At 39.9% G+C, this 25,143-nt stretch overlaps 2 protein-coding genes and 2 long non-coding RNA genes across 4 annotated transcripts; 2 read left to right on the forward strand and 2 right to left on the reverse strand.

Annotated features, from left to right (window-relative positions):
- Positions 1-1,601: 1,601 nt before the first annotated feature.
- Positions 1,602-3,239, reverse strand: LOC5518428 (melatonin receptor type 1B-B). The gene has a single exon (XM_001638273.3). It carries the CDS (start codon positions 2,856-2,858, stop codon positions 1,758-1,760), a length of 1,101 nt encoding a protein of 366 aa, XP_001638323.2. The 5' UTR covers positions 2,859-3,239; the 3' UTR covers positions 1,602-1,757.
- Positions 3,240-6,972: 3,733 nt separating this feature from the next.
- Positions 6,973-14,352, reverse strand: LOC5518427 (ras-like protein 1). Its single transcript, XM_032363060.2, has 4 exons — positions 14,234-14,352; positions 10,298-10,354; positions 9,238-9,311; positions 6,973-8,736 (listed from the first exon to the last, which is right to left on the reverse strand). The coding sequence occupies exons 1-4, from the start codon at positions 14,337-14,339 to the stop codon at positions 7,696-7,698; spliced, it is 1,278 nt and encodes a 425-aa protein (XP_032218951.1). The 5' UTR covers positions 14,340-14,352; the 3' UTR covers positions 6,973-7,695.
- Positions 13,820-15,220, forward strand: LOC116602034. The gene is made up of 2 exons (XR_004290256.2): positions 13,820-13,948; positions 14,262-15,220. It is a non-coding gene; the product is annotated as an uncharacterized LOC116602034 (long non-coding RNA).
- A 7,010-nt stretch (positions 15,221-22,230) lies between these two features.
- LOC116602033 lies at positions 22,231-24,772 on the forward strand. The gene is made up of 3 exons (XR_007314196.1): positions 22,231-23,147; positions 23,271-23,343; positions 24,716-24,772. It is a non-coding gene; the product is annotated as an uncharacterized LOC116602033 (long non-coding RNA).
- Positions 24,773-25,143: the final 371 nt, after the last annotated feature.

A 25,143-nucleotide genomic window follows, 5' to 3' on the forward strand; every position in this document is an offset into this window, starting at 1 on the left:
CAAGAAAGAGGTCTAGTAAGGATTCCCTTCTATCAGCCTCCCTTCTGAGAATCGTCTGATCGTTACCTCCTAGAACGAGCTTGAGTACCTCCCTGCTAGCTAAAATGAGCTTGTGCTTACAATAAACGCTACTGTGAACCTGCAACCAGCCGTTCGAATTGTGACCTCCCGCATGTACTTTGAGCTAGTTCACCCCTGACAACATATTACACCCCGATATGACTGGCCTACCTGGGTTACCCTTCTTATGTATTTTAGGAAGGAGATAAAATCGACCTGCCCTAGGCTTACCATTGATGATAAGATAATCTAGAGTCTTATCATCTATAAATCCATCAGCAGACAACTTACGTACCCTTCTATTTACTAGCACAATAATATACTGCGTGAGATCCTTGGTTTCCCTATATACCTCCTTGTCACTGAGCTGTCTTAGTGCCTCTTGAATATACTTATCCTTATCCATGACCACTACCCCAGACCCCCTATCCGTCTACTATATTCTTAGCATACCTTAAATCCTTACGAGCTCGTGGGTGGCTAAACTAAGAGACATGTCGCATGCTACATGTAGCCTAGTTTAGCCAGGCTTATGCATTATGCAACTATATTAGATACGATAAGTAAGTTTACTGCATGCTATATCCATAGTTCTATGGTACACAGGTAACCCAAGCTCACTGTGTGTTTGAATAAATTATAGTGGATCACGTTTACAGTAAACATATGGGATTGAAATAAGCCGTTCACTTTACTACGAAATAAAATCGTAAAACTCTAAAAAATATTCTGACCTGACAGTGGAATATAAATGTGGTCTGGATGAAGTTTAAAGCCAATTGGGTTTGCATTTCGAGAGTTACGTTGTACAAGGGGAAACAGAACAACGTAACTCTCGAAATGCAAGCCCAAATGGCTCTAAACTTCACCCAGATCACATTTCAGACTCCTCTGTCAGGTCAGAATATTTTTTTAGAGTTTTACGATTTTATTTCGTAGTAAAGTGAACGGCTTATTTCAATCCCATATGTTTACTGTAAACGTGACCACTATAATTTATTTATACACACAATGAGCTTGGGGCACCTGTGATGGCAATTGCAATTCGCACTGATAACGTTTCTGAAATAGGTGCATATCATCGAACAATCTCTTAGAAAAGAAATACACAATAAATTAGCAGCTCCCTGAAAATATTTATACTTCAATTTTGGGTTTATCTCTGGGCTTATCTGTAGCTAATATGGATATTTTGTCTAGGGGGAGGGGTCTCAAGAGCAAAGACTCTTGCGTTTTTTGGAGGATTGTACCGCAAAATAAAACAAAGACAAAACAAAAGTGCTTTCTTGATTGTCGTCTTGATAAGATCAGGAACAGGGAGGGAGGGGAGGGAACGGCAAGGTGTTGTGCTGGGAGGGGAGAGGATAGGTCGTTATATCGACCCGTCAGATATCAAATATGTCGGTCCCTAATACAATCGATCATGGTTCAATCTATGGGCTTGAATATCCAAACGCTATAGCGTTCTATTTGCGGGATTATTATGGTTGATCGTCAAAGGAAGGGAATATGATAGTAATTATATTTGGAGAGACGAAAGGTTTAGCTTAACGATGCCGAAGACAACTTTATTATAAGTTGTCGCTAATAAGAATAATTATACAGTTTTATTTTCCATTTTGGCCAGACCGAAGTTCCTTTCGTTTAGAAATACAAAAAGTACAACTTTAAACATATGAAACCACTTCCCCATCTCTCTATTCTTCATTTTCATCGCTGTTTTTTGCTCTGTCGACTTTCTCTATTTGTTCAATTGCATTCATCCCCTCATTCACTACAAATAAAGACGGTCTTCTTGTCTGAGACACATCCGCCGTGGAAACCCTTCTGAACAGTACTTTGAACCCCTGTCGAAATGACCGACTTGTCAGCCCAAACACAAATGGATTCACAGCGCTTGAAAGACAACCACAGAAAGTCCATAGTAAATGGCAAGATCTGGGTAACAACCACCAATTCATGATGAATGTCTGTAAGGCCTCTATAGCGAATACTGGAATCCAGCAAATAAAATAAGCAAGAAGAACGAAAAATAAAGTGCGCGTTGATTTGATCTCGCTAATGTTCGTACTCTGTTGTGTCCTGTGATGTGATCGTAATGTAGGCTTAACTCGCGTGAAGTGATTTCCAACTGCTCGGAAAACGCGAAAGTAGCAAAAGGAAATAACTGCGCTTGGAATGATTGCAGCTATGGAGACTAGCGCTACATTCACGGCGATTACAGCCTGCTTACTTGCACCGGGTTTGGTGAAAATGACGCAGGCAGCCTTGCTTGGGCTAAAGTCAGGAACAATAGCACCGGCAAGAAATGGGATTGTCAGTAGAGCGGCGGTTACAAACCAAACAAGGAAGAGAATCAGTGAAGTTGATTTAAAAGTGAACACCTTTTTGTACCTTACTGGTTTCAGTACTCGATAGTACCTGTTAACAGCTACAATAGTAATTGTTTGAAGCGACCCAAATGCCAGGAAGTAAATGAGAAAACATTGCATTCTGCAAATGTGAGTCCCAAATATCCATTCACCACGTATCAAAACTGCCACTGAAAACGGGATACCAAGTATAGCCATCACAATATCCGAAATTGCAAGGACGAGGATCAGAAGATTTGTAACTGTCTGTAAAGTTTTCGTTCGATATATCACCAGGCATAAGAGAGAATTCCCAAAAAGCGACACCAAATCGATCAGCAAAAGTGCTAGCGATTCGCCCGCGATTTCACTTTTGTTTCTGTTCCGCAACAGTTTATGGAAGTGAAGAACATGTATGGAAACCTCCGTTGAGTTGAATCTCCCCATGATTGTCGACTTGTTTGCGTTTGAAGTACCAATGTTTTTGCCACAATAGGAACTCAGATTAATGGTTACTTCATATCTCGGAGATGTATCATGCCCTTAAAAGTTGTTTGCCTTTTCCTCGGGCAGTCTGGAGGAGTAGCCAAGTAGAAAGAAATAACTTAGAGTAACGATGAGTGGACTGATATGAAAAGCAGTAAATAGCAGGGCGGCTGTGTTTGGCGTTCTTGTGTGAAATCGTTTAAATTTTTGTGCGAGACGAATAACTTAGAGCTGTTTCTAGCAGCAGATGGTTATAAATGGAAATAAAAGGGGGAAAAACGCTTTTCCTTCTTAATTGGAGATGCGACTTAGAATGTGTTAAAAAGTAATATTATTCGAGGTGAGAATAATTGCATCTGCTAATGTACACTGGCAGTGTCAGCCAATCAATGATCATTAGAAGGCCTATGCAAATCGTGATTGGTCTCTTTAAATTGATTGACGTCTCACGATAACATGCTTTTCCTCAAATGTGATTGATTATCGTTTGTTCTGCTTTATTGAATTTCTGTTTTTGATTATTGTTCAAACAGCAAAAGAGCCTATCTTCAACGTGGTTAGAATAGTCAACGTCTTTATACAGTTTTAATTCGAGACAGATCGGAAATAACATTGCTAAAAACGAGCTCTCAAAACATACCTGAGTAATCGCGCAAAAAAGAAAGGTAATGGAAATAAGACCATTAAATAGACACTTATTACACAAAGAACGATTTTAGGCCAACTCGGGTCAATAAAAGTCAAAATGTGTTGTTGTTGTTGTGTACTTATCTGAGATGTTTATACTTTATTGCGCATCTAGACAATAGTAAAAAAGCCTTTATCCTCATTGTTTTTGCTGCTCCAAACTTTAATTAAGGAAGGATATAATACGTACCATGAAAACGAATAATGTAAAAAACTGTAAAAAAAAAATCTAATTTCAGCGAGGGTAATGTAAACATATGAAAAAAATCCAATATTATATAAAACAAACACACAGCCTTTTGTTATCATAAAATTCATATAAACAGTATTCTGTTTAATTCATATAAACAGTATTCTGTAGGCGCGCTGGTTTTCAATCGGAGATTAAAAGCAAGGGAAAGCTGAATTGCATATTTATACAGATGTGATAAGGGTTCTGACAATATAAATATTCTAAGAGTTCTTTCCTGCCTCTTAGGTTGCCACGACAACCGCTAATAACTCCTAATTAACCCAGGCAGGAATCAAGAAGACCTACTCGTAGTGCTAAAATAATAAAGTGAAGCTTTTTCTCCTTTTCTCTTTTCTCTTTTTCTCTGTTTATTGAGACTAATTTTAAAGATTATAACAAACGAGTTTTTGTAGATGATTTTTTTATTAAGAAATTTCAATACAATAAAAAATTGATTTATATACTACATGATACTAACATCATATTTTCCGGATTTAAGGGGTATTTTGTATATATATCATTTTCTCCTATAAACTTCCCATTCTATCTCTTGTTCTAGCCCAATCATTGTTCATCTCTTTAAGCGATTTACTTTCAGGGCGACGACAATAAAACAAGATCAAGAAAACAGCCCTAGGGAATGGAGATGGATCGTAGACCTTTTAAGCGAGATGCTATTGTATTTTTGGGCGTGTGTGTGGGGGGGGGAGGGGGTGGGGGATGGGGGGTGGGCTTTCCAATCCGTCGAAACCAAATCCAAGAAGGAAACCTCCCAGTGAAAACAACACGATAGCGATTACAACCACATACTAACCATTCACCTGAACAATAACCATTATAACCACACGATAGCAGTTGCAACCACATGATAACCATTCACCTGAACAATAACCATTATAACCACACGATAGCAATTGCAACAACATAACAACCATTCACCTGAACAATAACCATTATAACCACACGATAAACAATAACCATTATAACCACACGATAGCAATTGCAACCACATAATAACCATTCACCTGAACAATAACCATTATAACCACACGATAGCAATTGCAACAACAAAATAACAATTGCGACAACATAATAACCATTACCCCCTCTTGTTAAAAGTCCTGGCTACGCAGCTGACACAATAACCATTTCAACTGCAAAATAACCATTAACTATTTCAACTGCAAAATAACCATTTTACAACACATTAGTATTTTCAAATACATAATAACCCATTATAGCCACACAATAACCATTTAAACCACACAATTACCACTTCAATCACACAGCAACCATTATAACAATAACCATTATGACCACACAATAACCATCTCAACCATACAATAACCATTTAAACCACACAATAACCATGTAAACCACACAATTACCACTTCAATCACACAGCAACCATTATAACAATAACCATTATGACCACACAATGACCATTTCCACCATACAATTACCACTTCAATCACACAGCAACCATTATAACAATAACCATTATGACCACACAATAACCATCTCGACCATACAATAACCATCATACCCATACAATGACCATGTCAACCATACAATAATTAAGTCAACCACTCAACAACCATTTTTATTATATAAATACTGAGAAATACTCACTGAAAATCTCAGTCTCAGCAAATCAGAGGCGCGAACGATGTTTTTTCACCGTGAAGAAAAATCGTTCGCGGTTCTGATTGGACGAACGTGGCATCAATGGTAGCTTTGCATGTCATTTATGTTATTGAGCGAGAAAATGAAATTTTACTGTGAAAATTGAATACAAATCGTTCAAAATGAAAGACACTAGATTTGCTACTCTCAATGACACTGTAGAGGATTATGTAGAAAAACTTGAAAACAAGAATACAGAGGCAAAAACCGAGCGAGATGTAAGGCTGTTAAAACGCTATCTTACATCACAGTCTCGTGCGTGACATTAGCGAGACAGATTCATTTTAATGTAAGTTTCTGTCTGTCTTCAACTGAACCGTCGAACAGCACAAACCTCGGAGCCTCTGCAGCCTAATAAAATGTTATGTAATAAGCTTATTATAGATTTCTCAGTATGTATATAATAAACAAAATACAGCATGGAAAGTGCTTTGTACAGTTTTTATTCACTCGTTGTTTTGTATCAAAATTTTGTATCAAGTTCGCTGTGCTCACTCATTTGTTTTTTGATACTTCACAACTCGTAAATAAAAACCTTACGCGTGCACTTTTCATGTAGTATTCTCTATCAATCACACAGTAACCATTATAACCACCATAACCATCTCAACCATACAATAACCATTTCAACGGAGTTATCAAAAGTAGTTTTATTTATTTTCAAACGGATATACAATGATATGAATTAACCATGTCCGGTGGAGTATAAAATACAAGAAGTGCGCCTGCGCACGTTTGTTATCTAAATCTTCATATCCTATAATATAACAATACATGCGACGAACCATGAGAGGCGTAGATTATGAAACATGACAGCGCCTCAATTCCAGGTACTTTGCCCTTAAACAACACAAGATAATAATGCCTAGTGCGCACTAGCGACATATCGACATAACGACATGGGCGCGCGCACTCTTATCTTCGACATAACGACATGGACATAACGACATAAGAGAAAAAACATGTTTTTTCATTTAGTGTTGGTTTGAGAAAAATACAAACTACATAGGTTTCCCTACAGGTCTGTTTCGTGGTCGCCCACTCATCAAACTCCCCTGATGAGTGGGCAACCACGAAACAGACCTGTAGGGAAACCTATGTAGTTTGTATTTTTCTCAAACCAACACTATACACCGCTCTACTTTCGAGTATTGAGCACTTTCTATGAAAGCCTTCAACCATCATTTTGTTTTTTCATTTATGTCATTATGTCCATGTCCAACGGTTATGTCGGGCTAAACATAGTGCGCGCGCCCATGTCGTTATGTTGTTATGTCGCTAGTGTGCACTTGGCATAACATTTTCTGATACTGTGGCTTAGAATGTGGCACGCTAATTGCGTCACTCGTCGCGTTGTTAGTTGATGAAATTTGTAATGCTTTGTTGTATTTTGCCAAAATGACAAAATGGCGGAGTTAGTTTTCTTAGTCCAGAGCATTGAATTTAATGCGAATTCTCGCAAATTATATAGAACTTGCAAAGTCTTTAATCATCCCATCTCAAAAGCGCGCACATCCTCGTTTTCCGGTTAAAAAGGTTGGAGAATATTGGTAGAAAATATACCGAGAATATACCTTTGCGAAGAATAGGGCGTTTCAAAAAATAACACTTAACATTGCATATTAAAAAGAAAGTGATAAAATTCGTTCTTTTCGCTCAAATGTTTGGTTTTACTAACGACACATGCGCAAGTGCAACGCCACATAAAGCCCGGCGCACACGGTGAGGAAAACTTCACGCGTGCACTTTGGCCACTGCCTACCCTGGTTCCAAAGTCTCCTTCGTTCCTTCTCTCTTTTTAATGGCTCGGTCGCCGCTTCGCGTCTCTTTGTCGCGGCTCGTGAGTAATGAAACTTGGAGCCTCTGGAACCAGGGTACTCACTGTCTTGCAAGGCCAAAAACTGACAGTTCGCAGGTGAGAATTTCGCCTCAATTGATCGCAAGACGTAATTCCGTTCGATTGACGTCCCCACACTGTGGGTTTTTGGCCTCGCGAGGTAGTGACATTTTCCTCACCGTGTGCACCGGGCTTAAAGTTCCGATTTTCACTGGGACGCAAGCGCAAGAGCTAGCGTAAGAGAATGGACTATGCTTTAATTCTTGGGCTTGCGCTTGCTAATCTCACATACTCGCTTGCGTCCTAGTGACAACAAGCCTTTAGCTAAAAACCTTCTTTAAGGGGCCCTAAATGTTTTATAGATATATCGCTTTCTTCCGGCCAAACGTTTTGCCAAACCCTTCCCTAAAGCGACCAAACGAGGATGTCGGAGCAAGACGCTCAGTTGATGGTGCGTGTCGCAGTTTATCTGTCGATGGACTTTTTAGCCTATCCAACAGGAAAGGCCCTTTTGGCTTATCATAGTTATCCATCGAGCCACTCTGATCTTGCCTTGAGCCTGGGGATTTTGTCTTTTGCAGGCCAAAAGGCGCAGACTTATTAGAGTCCGTTACCACGCTAACGCCAAGTTCGTTAACCGATGAAGTCCCTTTGGTTTTCTCAATGCCAAACGGGCTCTTTTTTCTCGGAGCTGGGTTAACGCTTTTATTTACTGATCTTGGTTTTGCGGGTGATTCCTCCGCTCCATCAACAGAACTTAGGCCTTTGTAGCCATTATGTTGCACATTATTGTTTATCACATCCTCTTGGTTTCTATCTAATTTTTTGGTTCCAGTTCCGGCCTTAAAACTGTGTGACGAAAGTAAGTCTTTTCGATCTACCTGTGGTGTCTTATCCGAGTACTTATCAAGCGAAGATGTTCGTTTTTTCCTTTCAAGCGATGGACTACGTTTTAGATTAAGAACGGGTACTCTAAGAGAGTCTTTTTTGTCAATGATTTTAAACGAGTCCTTTTTCTCTTTAAACGAATCCTTCTTCTCTTTGAAGGAGTCTTTTTTCTCAGTTCCTTTTTCTCCCCGATTCCGTGTTATTCGTTTCAGCAATTCATGGAGTAATTCCTGTACTTCGTTATACCCCTCAGATATAGATACCTCGTAAAACGTACAATCAAGTTCGTTTGAGAAACCGAGTCCTTCCTCAATATCAACGCGACGTAAATGGTCCAAGTCTTTCTTTGTTGCCACGATCACCATTGACATGGAGTCGGTATTCCGATGATCTTTCACGTACCGAGCGATCCACCGAGCCTCGTCGAAGCTTGACCGATCAACTATCGAATAAAGCACAAGATAAAGGTCTCCCCGTCGGGTCCACCGTCGTAGCTTGTCTCCTGTGCACTGTAAGACAAACCAGAGTATACTTAGTGTTATTTTGCCTGGTATTCTAGAGGCGAGGGGGGTTGGGGAGAGGGGGTAAGGGAGGGTAAGGGGCGTAGCCAGGACTAGCTGATATAAAGAAGGGTAAGCAGTGATATTAAATTGTCGATTTTTTGATAAAAACAAACACGTCAAATAATTTGCTGAGACATGTGGAGTGTACACGCTTAGCTCACCTGAGCGAAGGGATGTGTTTTTCGGTGGAGAACGCTTAGTATCCTATAAAACTCTTACAATCGAGCGCACTAGCGGACCAAAAGTTGTATGCTGAAAAAGCGTTAATGAAAGGTGCCGCTTATTTTCCCTGGCTCAAGCCTCGTTTTGGTGGTTGCTCCGAGTAACCTGCAGCCAGTAAAAAACAGGATTGGGAGCAAGAGATACATGCCTACATGAAAATCGTCCGTCGGAGTTGTCGGAGTACTGTCCACTGATCCGTCCGAGGTTTGGATACCTAACACGTACCTCTCCTGCTGTGTCCGAGATGTCCAGAGAGACGTCTTCATTATCAATTTGCAATATGTGACGATGGGTGGACTCTGCAGGAAAGGGAAAGACTTTTATTTAAAATGTTACCACTCGGCTAAAGATGTAAGTAGAGCTAAATGGCTTCATTATTACTTGTACCTCGAAATGTTAAAATGTGTAAGGATTGATATGTATAATAAAATCTATGGAGCCCATCCTTCTTTCCGTAGCCTCCCTCGCTGGCTGGCGCAAAGAGAGAGAGGCGGAGCGAGCGACCTGCCTAAAAAACGTCTGCGAGGGAGGCTATTCTTTCCGGGATGCTGAATTACAAGGAACGGGGCTTAATTGAAGGCATATGAAGGTGCATTACGCGGACACCGGAATATAGCATAGAATGCGACCCCTATCAATCATATCAATCAATGGCTTTCATTTTCCTAAATGGTATAAAAGAGCCAGGGGCGAGCGTGAGGGAGACCTGTGGTATTCTAAAATGTTAGGGACTAGGCTCCATTCCAAGATGGCTGCCAGCAAAATCGTACTAAACATGAATTCCTACAAGTTTACGTGGAAATTCCCGACTTACAAAGTTCTAGAGCGATAAAAAAGCGAAAAAATGATTGAAGCGGGAAATGACCGAGGAAATGACAGAGCTAGCTAGAAAAACGACAGTTTTTAAAACAAGATTGAATGATATTGGACGTTAGTAACTGTCACTGTTACACCTTGTACAAGAATGTTCAATTCTATTTCAGAAGCGTTGCAGGCCTGGATATACTGAGGAAGGGGCACATTGCAGAGACGTTGCGAAAACAGGAGGGGCACAGACGCGTCCCTATGGATCTAATAAATTAATAGAGGTTATATTACAGTTGTATGTATTAGTGGTGCAATTGCTGTGAAATTTGCAATCATCGCAGGCGCGTGAGCATATTACCAAATTGGCTTAATACTTTATGTAGCCATCAATATGGTTAGGGTTAGGGTCAGTATCTAGGACAAACTATATTGATGGCTACATGAAGTAAACAACCCCTAATTGTTATTGCAGGCTCACCCAATGTCTGGTCGTATTCACCGATAAATCGTCGGGTAAGAAACCTGACGGTCAAAGCTGAAAAGATAAGGAATTTATCAGATTAGCCCAGCTACCCAAGAGAAGGAAATTCTTCCACGCGGGTAATTAATATGGGAACCTCATAAAAACCCGCGCTCTGATTGGTTCGCTATCTCGGGATAATTAAAAACAATACCATTTCCATTGAGGTGGATAGTCGCGAAATATATTTTTAAAGCCACTATCCGCCGAAATGGTATAATTGTTTTAGAGCTCTAGAGCAATTTTCTTTTCGGAAACACTTGCCAATCGGCTGTTACACCCGACATTTTGCTTGATTTCGGGGCGCAGGAAAATATCCACCTCCTAGGAGCGTGGATTAAATCGCTTGTTCTTGCGAGCTACCCGAGTTTTACATACTAATGGACAGTAACCACTCTCGAAGTATCATGGGATAGTGAGCGGGTCATGGGCGGATTCCCTGAAAAATTTGTCTCATCCTTAGGGAAAAAAATCGAGCAGCAAAACACTCCGTGAAAAAAAAAACGAGTAAATGAAACTTAGCCACTCCCCCCCGTCAGATATCAAATGTTCCGTCCCTCGGTCCAGGGAACTCACTTTTAGAATCATTTGTATTTCAGTTCGTACGTGACTCTAGCGATAAAGATATGCCAATCTAGGGGACAGTGTCTCAGCACAAATAATGGTACGTCTACGGTAGAACCCCGATAATCCGAACTCTGACGGGTCTCATGGATATGGGTAATACAGTAGAACCTTGCTAACTCGAACTCTGGCGGGTCTCATGGATAGTGGTAATACAGTAAAACCCCGCTAACACAAACTCTGATGGGTCTCATGGATAAAGCTAATACAGTATAACCCCGCTAACTCGAACTCTGACGGGTCTCATGGATAGTGGTAATACAGTCTCATGGATAGCGGTTATACTTAGAACCCAGCCAACTCGAACTCTGACTGCTCTTGTGGATATCAGTAATACAGAAGAATTCCACTAATTTGAACTCTTGCGGGTCTTATGGATAGTATAACCCCGCTAACTTGAACTCTGACGGGTCTTATGGATATTTGTGGTTCAGTATAACCCCACTTATTTGATTGATCTTATGGATAGTGCTAATAAAGTAGAACCCCTATAACTCGAACTCCGAAGCAAGACAAAAATCAGTACTCGGGTATACACATGGCATATGTACTTCTGGTTGTCATCTCTCGTCTAGAAAGGCCCCAGCTTAGGATTTCTCTTCTAATGCCTGGCTTGTTCACGTGCGTGTGGGTCAGAAGTGCCGCGAGTGGACTCACACTTAACGCTTTTTACCCAGCGGCATTTGACCCAATTAAAACGTGTTTTTTAACACTCAAGGTGTATTACGTACGTTCTTAGGACATATGACAAAAAAATTCCAATGCCCAGTGCACACTAGTGACATAACGACATAACAACATAAGGAGCGCGCACTCTGTTAAGCCCGACATAACGACATGGACATAATGACATAAAAGAAAAAAGATGTTTTTCTCTTATGTCGTAATGTTCATGACGTTATGTTGGGCTAATGTCAAATTGGTGAACCATTCACACTTGAACATTTGCCATCATCAATCGTCCTCCGAGGAGCTTCGTCCTAAGGCGCCCCCTTGACAAATTGGTATGAAAGAAATATTTTATAATGCGGGGTGAAGTTAAAGGGCGCGACTCCGACCCATTCAAACGTCATCTATTCGTCCACATAGGATTAGCATTGTAAATACGCAGTGCGCGGTTGTTAAATATTGTGAATAGTTTGGTATGCCAGTCCTACATCAGTCAAGCCACACGTCTGTTGTTACACAAGAACGCTAAGAAACGCGCGCTTTTGATTGGACAAAGGCTTACGCGGAGGAAAGATTCACACTGCTGACGTTAGCAAGGGACTCGCGTGAGAAAGTACACTAGAGTCAATCTGTTTTTATCGCGATTTTTGCCTTTTTATTACTAAACCCATTTTTAAGCTCACAATACTAAGCTTTTTCTTGAGTGCTTATCTTCTAATTGATGCACATGAATTGTAAATCCCTTTCAGTTGTTTTGTCAACAACCACTAGCACAACCAATGTCATGTAACTCTTTAAAACGACCAGCAACTGTACAGACAAGCCAGTGAAAGCTACTGCCAAGGTCAAGCACCTCTTTATAACGACCAGCAACATTGTGAATGCCACTAGCCAGTAACCGTGAACTTTTGTATGTGGCGTCATATGAGCACAATCCAGCAGTTAACAACAGTCGTGTGAACATACTTTTGTTGCACAATGGCGTATGTTTTGAAGGGTATTTGTGATTTCGACAAAACAGGCCTTAGGAAAAGTTTCTCAGACAAGAGCACGCCACGTTAAGTTTCAACAACCACTAATGTCATGTAACTCTTTTAGCGATCAGCAACTGTATAGTAAGCCAAGCCAGTGAAAGGTACTGCCAAATTCATGCACCCCTTTATAACGACCAGCATATTTAAAGGTAAAGCTACTGAAAGGTCATGCACCTCTTTATAACCACCAGCAACTTTATAGTAAGACTAGCCAGTGAAAGCTAATCCAATGTCATGAACCTCTAAAGGTACTGCCAAATTCATGCACCCCTTTATAACGACCAGCATATTTAAAGGTAAAGCTACTGAAAGGTCATGCACCTCTTTATAACCACCAGCAACTTTATAGTAAGACTAGCCAGTGAAAGCTAATCCAATGTCATGAACCTCTTTATAACGACCAGCCATATATAATGCGACTAGCCAGAGAAAGCTACGAGAGGCTATGGCTATTAAACGAAAAAGGAACGAGGGACGATCTTATATTTGTTTGTCAATTCATTGATATTCTCGATATAACCTTGAACGTTCCTGGGCCGTTTTTTGCTTTAAGCAGCAACCATTTAAAAGTATGGTTATTTGGTATTGGTATATTTTTTACGCGTCTTTCAAAGGGGTTATGCATTTTTTTTTTGTCATTTGCCATATCGTCTATCGAAGTTCCGATGCAAGTGATACGGTATCATATTTAGCGTGAATGTTTTTTTCTAGATAAGATCTTAAGTTGAATATAATTTACTTCGATCAACGAACGTACCAATCTCGCTTTTTTTAATAAATAAAGAGACCGAGAAAATACATCTGCGTATTTTTACTAAAAAAAATGATCAAAAAAGTAAATATAATTTGTACCAGGTCTGTTCAGACTTATATAAATAGCTGAAAAAATATATTAGCGAGAATTATCCATCCTAATCACATTAAAGAATCCCAGACGATGGGTTACAGGGGTTTGTCAATGTCATATACAACCCGCTCTGGGATCCTTAAAACTATGTTAACACGTGCACTAAATAATGAAAAAAGTTTTCCTAGCCTTTTTGCAAGGTTTCGTGCCTTAGAAATGTCAACAATCTCTAAAATGTCCTTTTTGTGATGACAAAATTACGATTATGTCAACAGCGAGAAGAACTTTTCAACAGGCATCCCTCATCGCTTTGCTGTGTGCAAACTGGGATTATGAAATCCGCAAAAAAAATGTTCCTCTTTTTGGACTGGCCCACGCCGAATCCATAAGAAAAATATTTGGAAACAATCTTCTACTCGATAAAATCTTTTGTCGGTAAGAAGTGGTATTTTATAATCGTTAAATCCGCATTACGATCACATTATCCTCGATAAGTGAGTTAACATATTCTATAACAATACAACCGAGACTATATTTGCATCACCAGACACCGTAAAACATTTCAAATTCATTTAATGTCAAATTTCTGTTTACAAGATTCTACCTTTACGTGCTTAGCCCCTCTATTCGTGTAGGTGGTGTGCGCTTAAGGGTATTTGAAGGGTCATATAAGAGTGGATTCAAGAGAAAAAGTAAGTGGAATGGATAACTATAACTCACCAGATTTGCCAACTCCGTCTTTTCCTAGCACAACAACTCGCACTGGCTTGGTGGTGTTACTATGCATAGGACTTGTGCGTCGACGTCGCATCTTAGTTTCCCTCATTCAGCATCAACGTCTAAAACACCAAAAGTGCTGTTAATAAATCAGACGAACCCAGCTCTGTCTGTCTGAAGGGTCTTGACACTACACAGAGTCGTCTAACGAGATGAAAGCCTGGCACATCTAATTGGTCCCCTGAGACGGGAGGTATCGAATAGCTAAATATCACTGCGGAGCATGAAAGATAGATGGCTTGAAATAGCAGGCGCTAACCTTGCTTAGAATAATTTCAGCTCTAAGGTCAGGATAGGTAGATTTTACATATCTAATCCTGTTAGTACCAGTCTGACATATGTGGTATCCCCTATAGTAGCACAATGGGGGATGTAATGTAGATGTTTTAATGCTGAGTTATAGAAACCGTTTTACCAGAACTCTATCCAAAATAAAGTATTACTACATCGAAAAATATAGATAACTTAGTCATATTTTGCCGAGAAGTGACATTGTTTAACCTGAGCAAGCCTTATGCAGTACTTACACGGTATGTTTAAAACGAAGACGTCAAGTTCAAGTTACAAATACCCTTTACGTTCAAAGGCAAATGCGAAAATATCTTGTGTACCGAAACGTCTAACAAAGCACACAGGAAGCCTGTTTGGAGACGTAGACGTACACAAAGAGTGTAGAAATTTCACCGGTGACCGCTATTTAAACGAAAAACTATATCCTGCAAGTTATAGTTTTCTATTGGCTAACATTACAGACTTTAATTGTTCTCTGAGGTAGGGAGCTGCCTCCCACAAACAAGAACGGGCGCTATATTCTTTGGCATTAAATTAAGAAAAATAAAAATAAAAATAGATATATAATGTAGTAGTATTAGAAAGAAAGAGAAATGGTGAAATATTATTTAGGGTTGTCATTACACTAACGAAACAATATTTTGCTGCTACCTGAGTCTACCTGAGCCTTCACAATGTTTAGCATGTTCTTAGAATTTGGTGAAATCCTAGACTGGGCGTTCTTATAAAAAGTTTTCTTATATATAAAAAAAAGAGTTATTCTGCTTGTATGGGTACTAAGGCGTGACGGGTGTGTCCAATTCCTTCCCGTGGCTACACCACCCATTCCCACTTCCTCCCTTTTACCCCATTATGAAGACACTACTCTGTTACAGTCCAGATTGTTCACTTGTGGGACATAAGAATTTTTGTCTTTAAGCGGTATAGTTTCATTCTGATAATTCTTTCCCCTCCTAGGAATACGGCCTTTAAGTTGTTCCTTAAAAGTAGATTTGCTCGTAAGTACAAACCTCGCGCATCTTTTCATTAATAATGATAATGGTCAAATTGCAGTTTTTCTATATCAACAATTTTAAAAACTTACATTAGCAGATTAGTTAATGTCTAGGTAATTCAGTCTTCATACTTCGTGGCCTCGCGCTCATGTTTTTACAGGGTGGTAAAGGGTATTTTTATGAAACGAGATTTGGCCATTTTTCACCCTAAACGTAAAATTGTCCATTTCAACATCCTTGAAACGTGATTTAACGCCATTTTAAGACCATTTTCTTTACCAGCCTGTTTTTACTTCGTACCCAATTAGTTTCAAAAACAATTAAATTCCAGAATACACGAGACTCAAGTAAATAAAAGTACGATTTGTCTGATGGGACAAGACCTTTAGGCCATGGAATGTATCATCATAATCATTTAATTAGCTTTCCAAGAGGGGAAGATATAACAAGAGCCACAATTATAGGGTTGGTCTATTAACGACATCACCTGGTGCCAAAAATGCGGAGTCGAAGGAGAGGGCCACCGGAGGGTTGTTGACCACATGAGAACAACGTTTTCTTGTGCAAGAGCCGAGCAGTTTTGGTTTTTGAAAATTTGAGCAGCAAGCACATTGTGGAAAATATCAAAACATTTTGCTTTAGTTATTTGTTTCAGAAATGATGTGCACAGGTAAGGTAGTTTGCTAGTTGTCTTTTATTTTTTCAGTGCGCAAGTGTAAAGATAGCCTGCTTGGCAAGCGTTCCTGCGTGTTTTTAGGGAAAAGAATCACCATTTTTAGCGTAGTCAAATTCACGCTAGTCGAACATATCGTCGGGTTTTTCCATTCCTTTAGGTTTCTTTTCCATAAAACACACCTGTCTTAATTGTTCTTCTTGGATCGCTTATCCAAAAAAAGAGACGGAGGAAACAAGCATATCGATTTTACGTGAAAATTCGCATGTGTACATAGGTTTAATATTTGAAATCTTACGAATTTGATGGACCATTTGTGCCAGGGGCCCTTAAAAGATGTAAAAAGAAGCTACTTTGTATTGATACGGCCGCAAAATTCCCCCCACCCCACCCTTATTCGCATTCATGCAAAATAAAATGATTGACTACCGCTATATTTAACTGTTTTAACAGTTTAACGACGTGTTGTCATAAAATTGCGGCAAGGAATGCAATTTTTTTATTACTCTAGGTTGAAATAACATCATCAAGAGCGGATAAAGCAATCAGTAAGGCATTAGTTTGTTGTGGTTTCGACTTGAGAGATGATAATTCGATCGATATCAAATTGGACGAGATAAGGAGCTTGATTAGGACCTGACCACATCGTGTGCTCGTATGTTCATAAATGTGTTCCCAAAAGTATATATCTAAATCCCATTCTTATACAAAGAATTAAACTGTGAGTAATTTGCGGTTCTATGTTTTCATCCCGCCAAAAGCACAGGAATCCCAAGTTTTAATACAGGTGCTGTGTGTTCGTTGAGAGAGCGTCTTACTACCAAGGTTGCAATAGTGACAAAACATGTGTTAGTGTTAGGTGCAAGCTACAGACGGGTGACTTGAGATGTTGTGCCACTGTTGTCAGGGTGGTAAAAGGTTTTTCGTGAAACGAGATTTGGCCATTTTTCACTGTCTAGAAACGTGAAATCGTCCATTTCGACGGCCGTGAAACGTGATTTAACTCTGCCCGTGAAACGTGAAACGTCTGCCATTTCGGACTTTGGACGCGCTACTACTGTTGATTTTTGGACGTGATATTACGGTATTTGCGAGTTTAGGACGCGATATTACGGTATTCAAAAACGTGAGATCTGAAAAGGTCATTTTTTGGGCCGTGAAGCGTGAAAAGCCAATTTTCGGGTTCGTGAAACGTGATCCATACTCCCGTTTAGCACCCTGTGTTGTGTTTGATGTAGGTTTATAGTTGTTCTTGTAGCCGAGGAATTGGTGTGACCTTAGATGATAGCAAGCAAAACCTTTTTTTCTTTTTGTAACTAATATCGTGGTAAAGATTTTATCATGGCGAGTAGTTTTTCAACTTATGCGATAAAAGGTTTTGGCCTATTTAACGTAGTCCTGATTGCCCAAGAAAGTTTTTTTTCAATAGCAATACGGAAAACAATACAAAAGGTAGATGAATAGAATCTTTTTTATCCGTTGTTCATTTAATATGAGGTCTCTCGTCAATCTCATAAAAACTTCGAAGTATCAAACATGGTACCTACATTTCTTGCTTCCGATATGCGTTAGCCTGCGAAGTATTGTATCTGAAGGACTATTCCACGATATCTAATAAATAAGTTGCCTTCTTGCAGCCAAAAGCCTTCTAAAGCAAAGATTCGGTGATACTTTCGCTTACGCCAGACTTATGACATTGGCCTTGACAAGGCGACTTGAGTTTATAAAAAGCCTCTATGACGCTCGCCATATCACAGATGGACACCGCCATAAACAACACTTTCCTACACTTCTAGATGTTAGCCGATTAAACGATCATCTCATGGACAGAATAAAAGATTAGACTCTGAACACTACTTTTGTTTAAGGAGTATTCCAGATTTATCTAAAAAGCAGTTTGCTAGTTGTTTTGTTATCTACGCTTCACAAGAACCTGTGGTGTTTTCCACGGCCAAAAACAATTCTATCAAATGAGTTCCCGTGTCATAGAGCTTTTGTGTAATTTTCAGTCTTGTGATAACTGCTTTTTCATTCCAAGCAAACGAATTGTCTTTCGAAGCGAGTCTACGTATCGCTCTACTTTTGAACATACTGAACTTACAGAAAAGAAATCTATACTGCTCTAATTAAAATACATGTTGTCATATAAAAAGCACTTGTTTAAAGAGTGTTTGCAAACTGAACTTACCGAGAATACAAGAAATGTTAATGTATCATTCAGTAAAACCTTGAAAGTATACCTGTTCTAAACGCAGAAAGCAAATAAAAGACCCTCGGATATTTAAAAAAACTGATGCCTGATAGCTCGCAATCCTTACCGTGTAAACGCCACGTTCATTGAAAAAATATTCTTGACCTTAGAGAAAATTAGAACATGTGAAAACCATGTGCGATAGTAACGCACATGATAAGAAAATTGGAACAGCTAAGTGACATTAAAGAGATGAGAAAAGCCGGTTATTAATACAAGCAGATGAACTTGTTTGCGGTTGGGGTGAGAAATATGTAAGACATTTCAAGGAAACAAATCTTTCTGCAATTTTAAAATCGTTCTGCAATTTTAAAATCTTTCTGCAATTTTAAAATCGTCACCTCGTTGCAAGAGGTATAGTAACTTGAGCTATCATCTGAAAAATATATTTTTGCCTTGTTGACTTTTTCTTATCGTATATTTGGATGTTGTAGACAACAGTATCGAAAACTTGAACAGGTTAAAGCCATCTTATGATAAGAGTGAAGCTGCAAGAGGGTATTGCTCGCAAAAGTTTCTAAAAACGTACTTAGCCTACGTGGTGCAAAAGTTCAAATGTCGCAGCTAGCGGGAAGTTACAAACAGTCTGAAAACACGTAGGGCACGGGCGGGAAGCTATACTTTGCCCGAAGGGTGCGCAGATATTAGGCAAAAGTAAGAAATAGCGTTTCGTAGGGAAAGCCCGCGATGAGCGGTCGAGGGGAGTGTACGCGAAACCCGGCCCCCTCTAGGTGCGCGCGCCTGGAATATTACAGGAGTTTATATTACATAAAGTAGATCTCACAGGAAAAACGGGTTATTTCTACCCCGCGATGAGCTCGTTATTGGTATCTATGGGGTCACTGCCACGCGGCAATTACTATGAGTATAACGTGTACACAGCAAAACTGAGTAATACAAATACTTTATACCTTTGCTATCAGGCATCGTACCGTCCCCTGGTCCGAGAGCCTGCAGACTTCTCTCGTTCAGTAAAGCTCGGCCAAAATGCCACCACTAGACGAGAAAAGTCTCGAGGCTCTGGTACACAGGGTATATTTTCTACTGAGCACACTTCATAAGAGGCGTATCTTATGCAATGCAACATTGGAATGAAAATGTAATGCTGTCAGGTACTTTACATCATTTATCGTTGCGCGTGGCCATTTAATAATCGAAGTATAGCTTATATATCAATCATTGCAATAATCATCAATAGCGGCGCCATCAGCACATCTAATAAGTGCCAAAAAGTGAACCAATATTGGAGGACTTCATACGTTACCTATGTCTCCTCACCCTACCACCTCCCATATCAAGAAAATTTTGCCAAAATTTGTCGTTTTTGCCAAACGCGGTCACTCAGAAAACTAGTATATTCCTTATTTGGAAAAACTACATGATTCTTGTTAATTTTAAGGTTGCCGAACTGCAGGGGCTTCGTACATTTTATGACTTGTAATCAGGCTCTGCACTCCCCTCCCCCCCCCCCCCCCCCTCTGCAAATCCTAGTATGCGATTGCCACTTAATGCATTTGAGAATTATTGAGATCGCGTAAATAAAAGGCTAAGTCAGGTAGATTAACACAGGGGAAGTTTGTCCACCTCGTGCAGCAGGTAGCTTCCCCTGGAGAATCAAAATTGAAAAATATGGCCCTTGGGCAAGGCATCCCATGACGTCCATTGATTCTATTGAGTAGGCACTGATCAACATAACAGTGGGCATACGGCATCTTAGCTATGCAAAACTCGCTTTTCTTAACTGAATGAGAAAACTTTCCTCTGAACATGGAACAATCCTGAGTTCAACTCGGGTGCGGTTTTGAGACTTAGATTTGCAGAAAGTACAGTGGTATCTCGCCTAGTGTGAGCAGAAGGCTTTATCAGTTATTTGTCAACGTGTCTGTCGTCATGTATTTGACTAATAGAGGCTCAATACAAGCTCGATGTCTGCGAAATTTGACTTTTTGGCTGGAGCTCATCACTTGTAGAAACACTAGCGACACTGATATAACCTGCGCAGCGCATTTTAGAATGAACGGAGAGCAAACTCCATTTCCTTTCTCGTAGTTTCGCAACCGTTCAAAAATCTTATACCCTTTTTTATGGCCCGACTGGGAGGGCATAAAGTCATGGATTGATTTAGGATGGTCAGGGTAAGAGTTTGGCTATGCACTTTCCCAGACAGGAAAAGTATATAGAATTCTTGGCGGTCGCGCAACTACAAATTTGGCTTGGCGGTCGCGCAACTATTAATTCGGCTTTAATCTATTCCATGACTTTTTCCTTAAGTACTTAGGGGGATTTCAATCATTGTGGCACGAACTCTTATTCATTAGACTATATCCCATTACTTGTGATACGCATCATAACGTTCTAGATGATCATTATGTACCAATTAGTGTATAGATGTGTTTATAAAAACACTGAACCTTGGACGGACGTGTGATTGCTTCAGGGCTCGTACTACTACTTTCTACAAGATATCATAAGAGGTTTGGCGAAGTGATCTTATCTTGAGATTTACTTATCCTTCCTGTGATAGTAACGCAGTAATACGGGAGAGTTGTATACAGATTTTTGACCCTCAAAAGTATCGACCCAAAATACCACACACAATATTCCAAAATTACAGCACGAGAATTGTGTAATAGCCTTCTTTTTCAATACAGGTTTGAAAGTGCGTAAAGTTAGATTTATGTACTAGTCAGTTCTTAGGGAAGCAGAGAATAATTCTCATAGCAAAGTACTTGCACAAACTACTTTTTGTTTATCGTATTACGACTATCAATACCAAGTTTTCAATGCGCGCATTCGTTAACACCGAAAGTAGCAAACGAAACAAACGATTTTAAAAATGCAATAATAGACGATGCGCCGGTCCTTTCTAACGCAGGTCATTTTTAGTTCAAATTGCAAGAGTATCGAGACGCATTCCATCTAAACGTATTGTATCTCATTCTCTTTTTGATGCATGCCTTTACAATGAAATTGCCATACAGTAAAATTACTAACAAGCGGGTTGTAACTATGGCCAATTACAGCGTACTATTTTTTTGCACTTACTTTATTGCGAGCAAAGTTCAAGAGCTGGTCTTGTTAGTGCAATTTCTTCCCTCCACGACTTGACGTCTTAGCGTTTGCCCCAGCAAAACCCAAATACTTTGTAACATAAACCACTCAGTGCAAGAACATACGGTTAATGTTGCCGTACGACAAATTCCTTTCGAGGTTGGGAGCGTAAAATCCTTGAGCGATGATTGGCGGGCACAGTACATGCAGCCGCTAAATAAAGTAGGCTGAGTGAGAGATGAGAGCTCCGTAAATTCATAACACGCTAAGGTATTTTTAGATACTGACGGGCGATTTCTGCTTCCGTTTATAGCAAGGCGGTGAAATTTCCTTATTTTAGCGTTTACTTGTACTAAAATCTCCAACCGCTTCATACAGCAAAACGCAAGCAGTGGAGAAATTGTAAATGTGCACACGTGTCTTGGCTGTTGTGGGAAAGCCTTGCTAAGGATACATATTTTAAGTTTCAATTTATCATCAGCGAATTTGATAAACCCATCATCAATTAAGTCCACGTAATTAATCCCAAGTGCTGAGTAGAATGATTTCTAAGCTTTGCAACCATAGAACCGAGTCACGTTACCTATAATGAGTTACAAGATCACAGCGTCATTTTTCAAGAAAAAATAGATAAAAAGCTGGTTGCATGCATAAAAGGGAAAAGAAAACTAATGAATCTGGCAAAACAAATACATAAATAAAAAATAAATTTAAAAATATATAAAGAATGATGTATTCTTTGACGAGCCTTCTGTGCTGTTTAATTTCCACAGGACCCCCGTTATCTGAAAACCGGTCTATGTCCGGGAAGGCTGATGTCTTGCGCGCAAGGGTAGTAGGAGGAAAGTTGCACATAAATAGAAAAATATATAACAAATATATAACAAATGAGCTTACTATACAATGGGCCTTAGATAAAATAAAAAATAGGAAATAGACCATATGGTCAAAGAATAAAAAATACATCGCCATTATTATTCTGCCTAATATGGCTTTTAGTTTCCAAATCCTGATGCGCTACACGTCCCAGGATACTTTGCAAACCTGCCCTCCCCTCTTCAAGTTACAAGAACCTGCAATCTTAAATACTAGCGAAGTGCAATAATCACTTTCTACCTTTCTTTCTAGCTTTTTATCTAGCTTATCCTGCGCAATTACGACACGAAGAGCGCGCGTACACTTATACATATTCGGCGATGCAGCGAAGCTCGCGCTAAGAAACAAAAAGGCTCATGGGAATTAATTGATCGAAAAATCCAAACAGCTTCCTGTGGTATTTTACAATATGTGACTTCACATAAACTCGGTTTCGATTTTTTTGGTTGTGTTAATAATATTATGTTATTTCAAAATGTAATTTGTAAAATTTTGGCGAGAGCTCGAGGATGATTACGTATTGTCTGACGTCATAATCAGCATTTCCCCAAACTGATCAAAACGTCCATGAAGTGATACAGAATAGAATTACTCATGGAGCGAACCAAGTTTTCAAAATATTAGAGTTTTTTTAAGGACCACCCCGTCCTCACCGGACTAGCAGTCTGCGCAGCAGGTGCCGCAGCGTTCTGCTATTGCAGAAGTAAATCGAGTGTCGAGGTACGTAGCGTCGTTTTGTGAGAAAAAGTGTGTGCGGTGGCGCGTTGCGCTCAGTGTACAAGTTGTGTTTCTTCAACACTTCTATTTCCTTCAGCTTATTATCATTTTTTTGTAATTTTCTAGAGTGATGGTCAAGGAGAAGAGACCAAAGAGGAAGTGCCCGTCGCGGTACAAGACGCTGTCGAAGATGTCTCCGGTGAGTCCTGCCTTTTCGGTTTTTACACAGGTAACCCAAGCTCTTTATTTGTCCCTATTGATTTTACGGTAAACTTTAGAAGCACACTAGCATACACACATTGGCACCAGTCGGGCCAAGACGGGACGCTAGCACAGTCTATTACCCGTGCAGTTCGGCAACCATGGACAGCTGTTTCGTCCTTATTAGGACTCGTCAGCATGGCATAGCCGGTTTGCCTCAGTTAAACTTCATCGGCAAAAAAAAAACTGCAGGGCGACTTCGACTCGAACGAAGTGCTTTAAACCACAGCTTAGATCCATGTGGGATCTAGAGCTGCGACCGGGCTAGCGTGATGCCAATTGTGCGGATCACGCATGCGACCTTTGCTAGTCTAAAACTCCGTCGGATAGCCAAACTATCCTTGCGAGTATGTATACATAAATGTGAACTTTAGAAGCACACTAGCATACACACATTGGCACCAGTCGGGCCAAGACGGGACGCTAGCACAGTCTATTACCCGTGCAGTTCGGCAACCATGGACAGCTGTTTCGTCCTTATTAGGACTCGTCAGCATGGCATAGCCGGTTTGCCTCAGTTAAACTTCATCGGCAAAAAAAACTGCAGGGCGACTTCGACTCGAACGAAGTGCTTTAAACCACAGCTTAGATCTATGTGGGATCTAGAGCTGCGACCGGGCTAGCGTGATGCCAATTGTGCGGATCACGCATGCGACCTTTGCTAGTCTAAAACTCCGTCGGATAGCCAAACTATCCTTGCGAGTATTTTTATAGTAGTTTTTTTGCCGATGAAGTTTAACTGAGGCAAACCGGCTATGCCATGCTGACGAGTCCTAATAAGGACGAAACAGCTGTCCATGGTTGCCGAACTGCACGGGTAATAGATTGTGCTAGCGTCCCGTCTTGGCCCGACTGGTGCCAATGTGTGTATGCTAGTGTGCTTCTAAAGTTCACATTTACGGTAAACATAGGACGTTCGTTTAAAATTTCACATCGTGAATTTTAAACTTTAAAAAAGGCACTTTAATACGGCAAAAGAACACGCAAAAAGTAAACATAAACACAACACTAGAATACACACGTCTTTTCAACAAGCTGTTTTTTATTTTTCACTTATTTTGTTTTTCGCCCTATGTTGTTTGTAAAATACCGTGGTTTTTATAGATGTTTTTCGGTATTCCACAAGATATTAAGTAATATTAAAAAAAACTTCGTTCGCACTTTCTACTACAAATAAACAAACATTGAAAAAACTTCGCTTGCACTTTCTACTACAAATAAACAAAAAAAATTGTCTAAAATAGCTTGTTTCTGAATTTTTATTTACTCAAAATGTCTTTTGAATTACGTGTTTTACCCTCGTTTTGCAGCCGATCTTTTGCAAGCGGAGAAGTCTTTACCATTTCGAGATTTGCTTATTTATCAAGGTGTGTGGTTGACTTAATTTTACTAAAATTAATAGGTAATATGTTAAGTTAGTCTTGACATGCCGTAGCAGAACATATTTTTCTTGGGGGGGGGGGGGGGGGGGGGCGGTTTCGGGGAGGAGCTCAAGTTTATTAATAAATCTTTCGGGTGGAAAAGACGCCATTCTTTTCCATACGCCTTTTGCAAAATTCCAAAATTACTGGGAGAAATGCTATTTAAAGAATAGATCGAAGAATAGAAGTACGAGACGAGGCGCAGTCGAGTTGTGTGACTGTTGTTTATGATACGCTGTCAAGTCTTCTGCGCATCTAGTTTTGGTGAACATGCTGACGCTAAGCGTGCGTGGGTCTTGTAATAACACATGGACCCT

This window comes from Nematostella vectensis, chromosome 11, assembly GCF_932526225.1.
Source record: "Nematostella vectensis chromosome 11, jaNemVect1.1, whole genome shotgun sequence".
Taxonomy (NCBI): Eukaryota; Metazoa; Cnidaria; class Anthozoa; order Actiniaria; family Edwardsiidae; genus Nematostella; species Nematostella vectensis.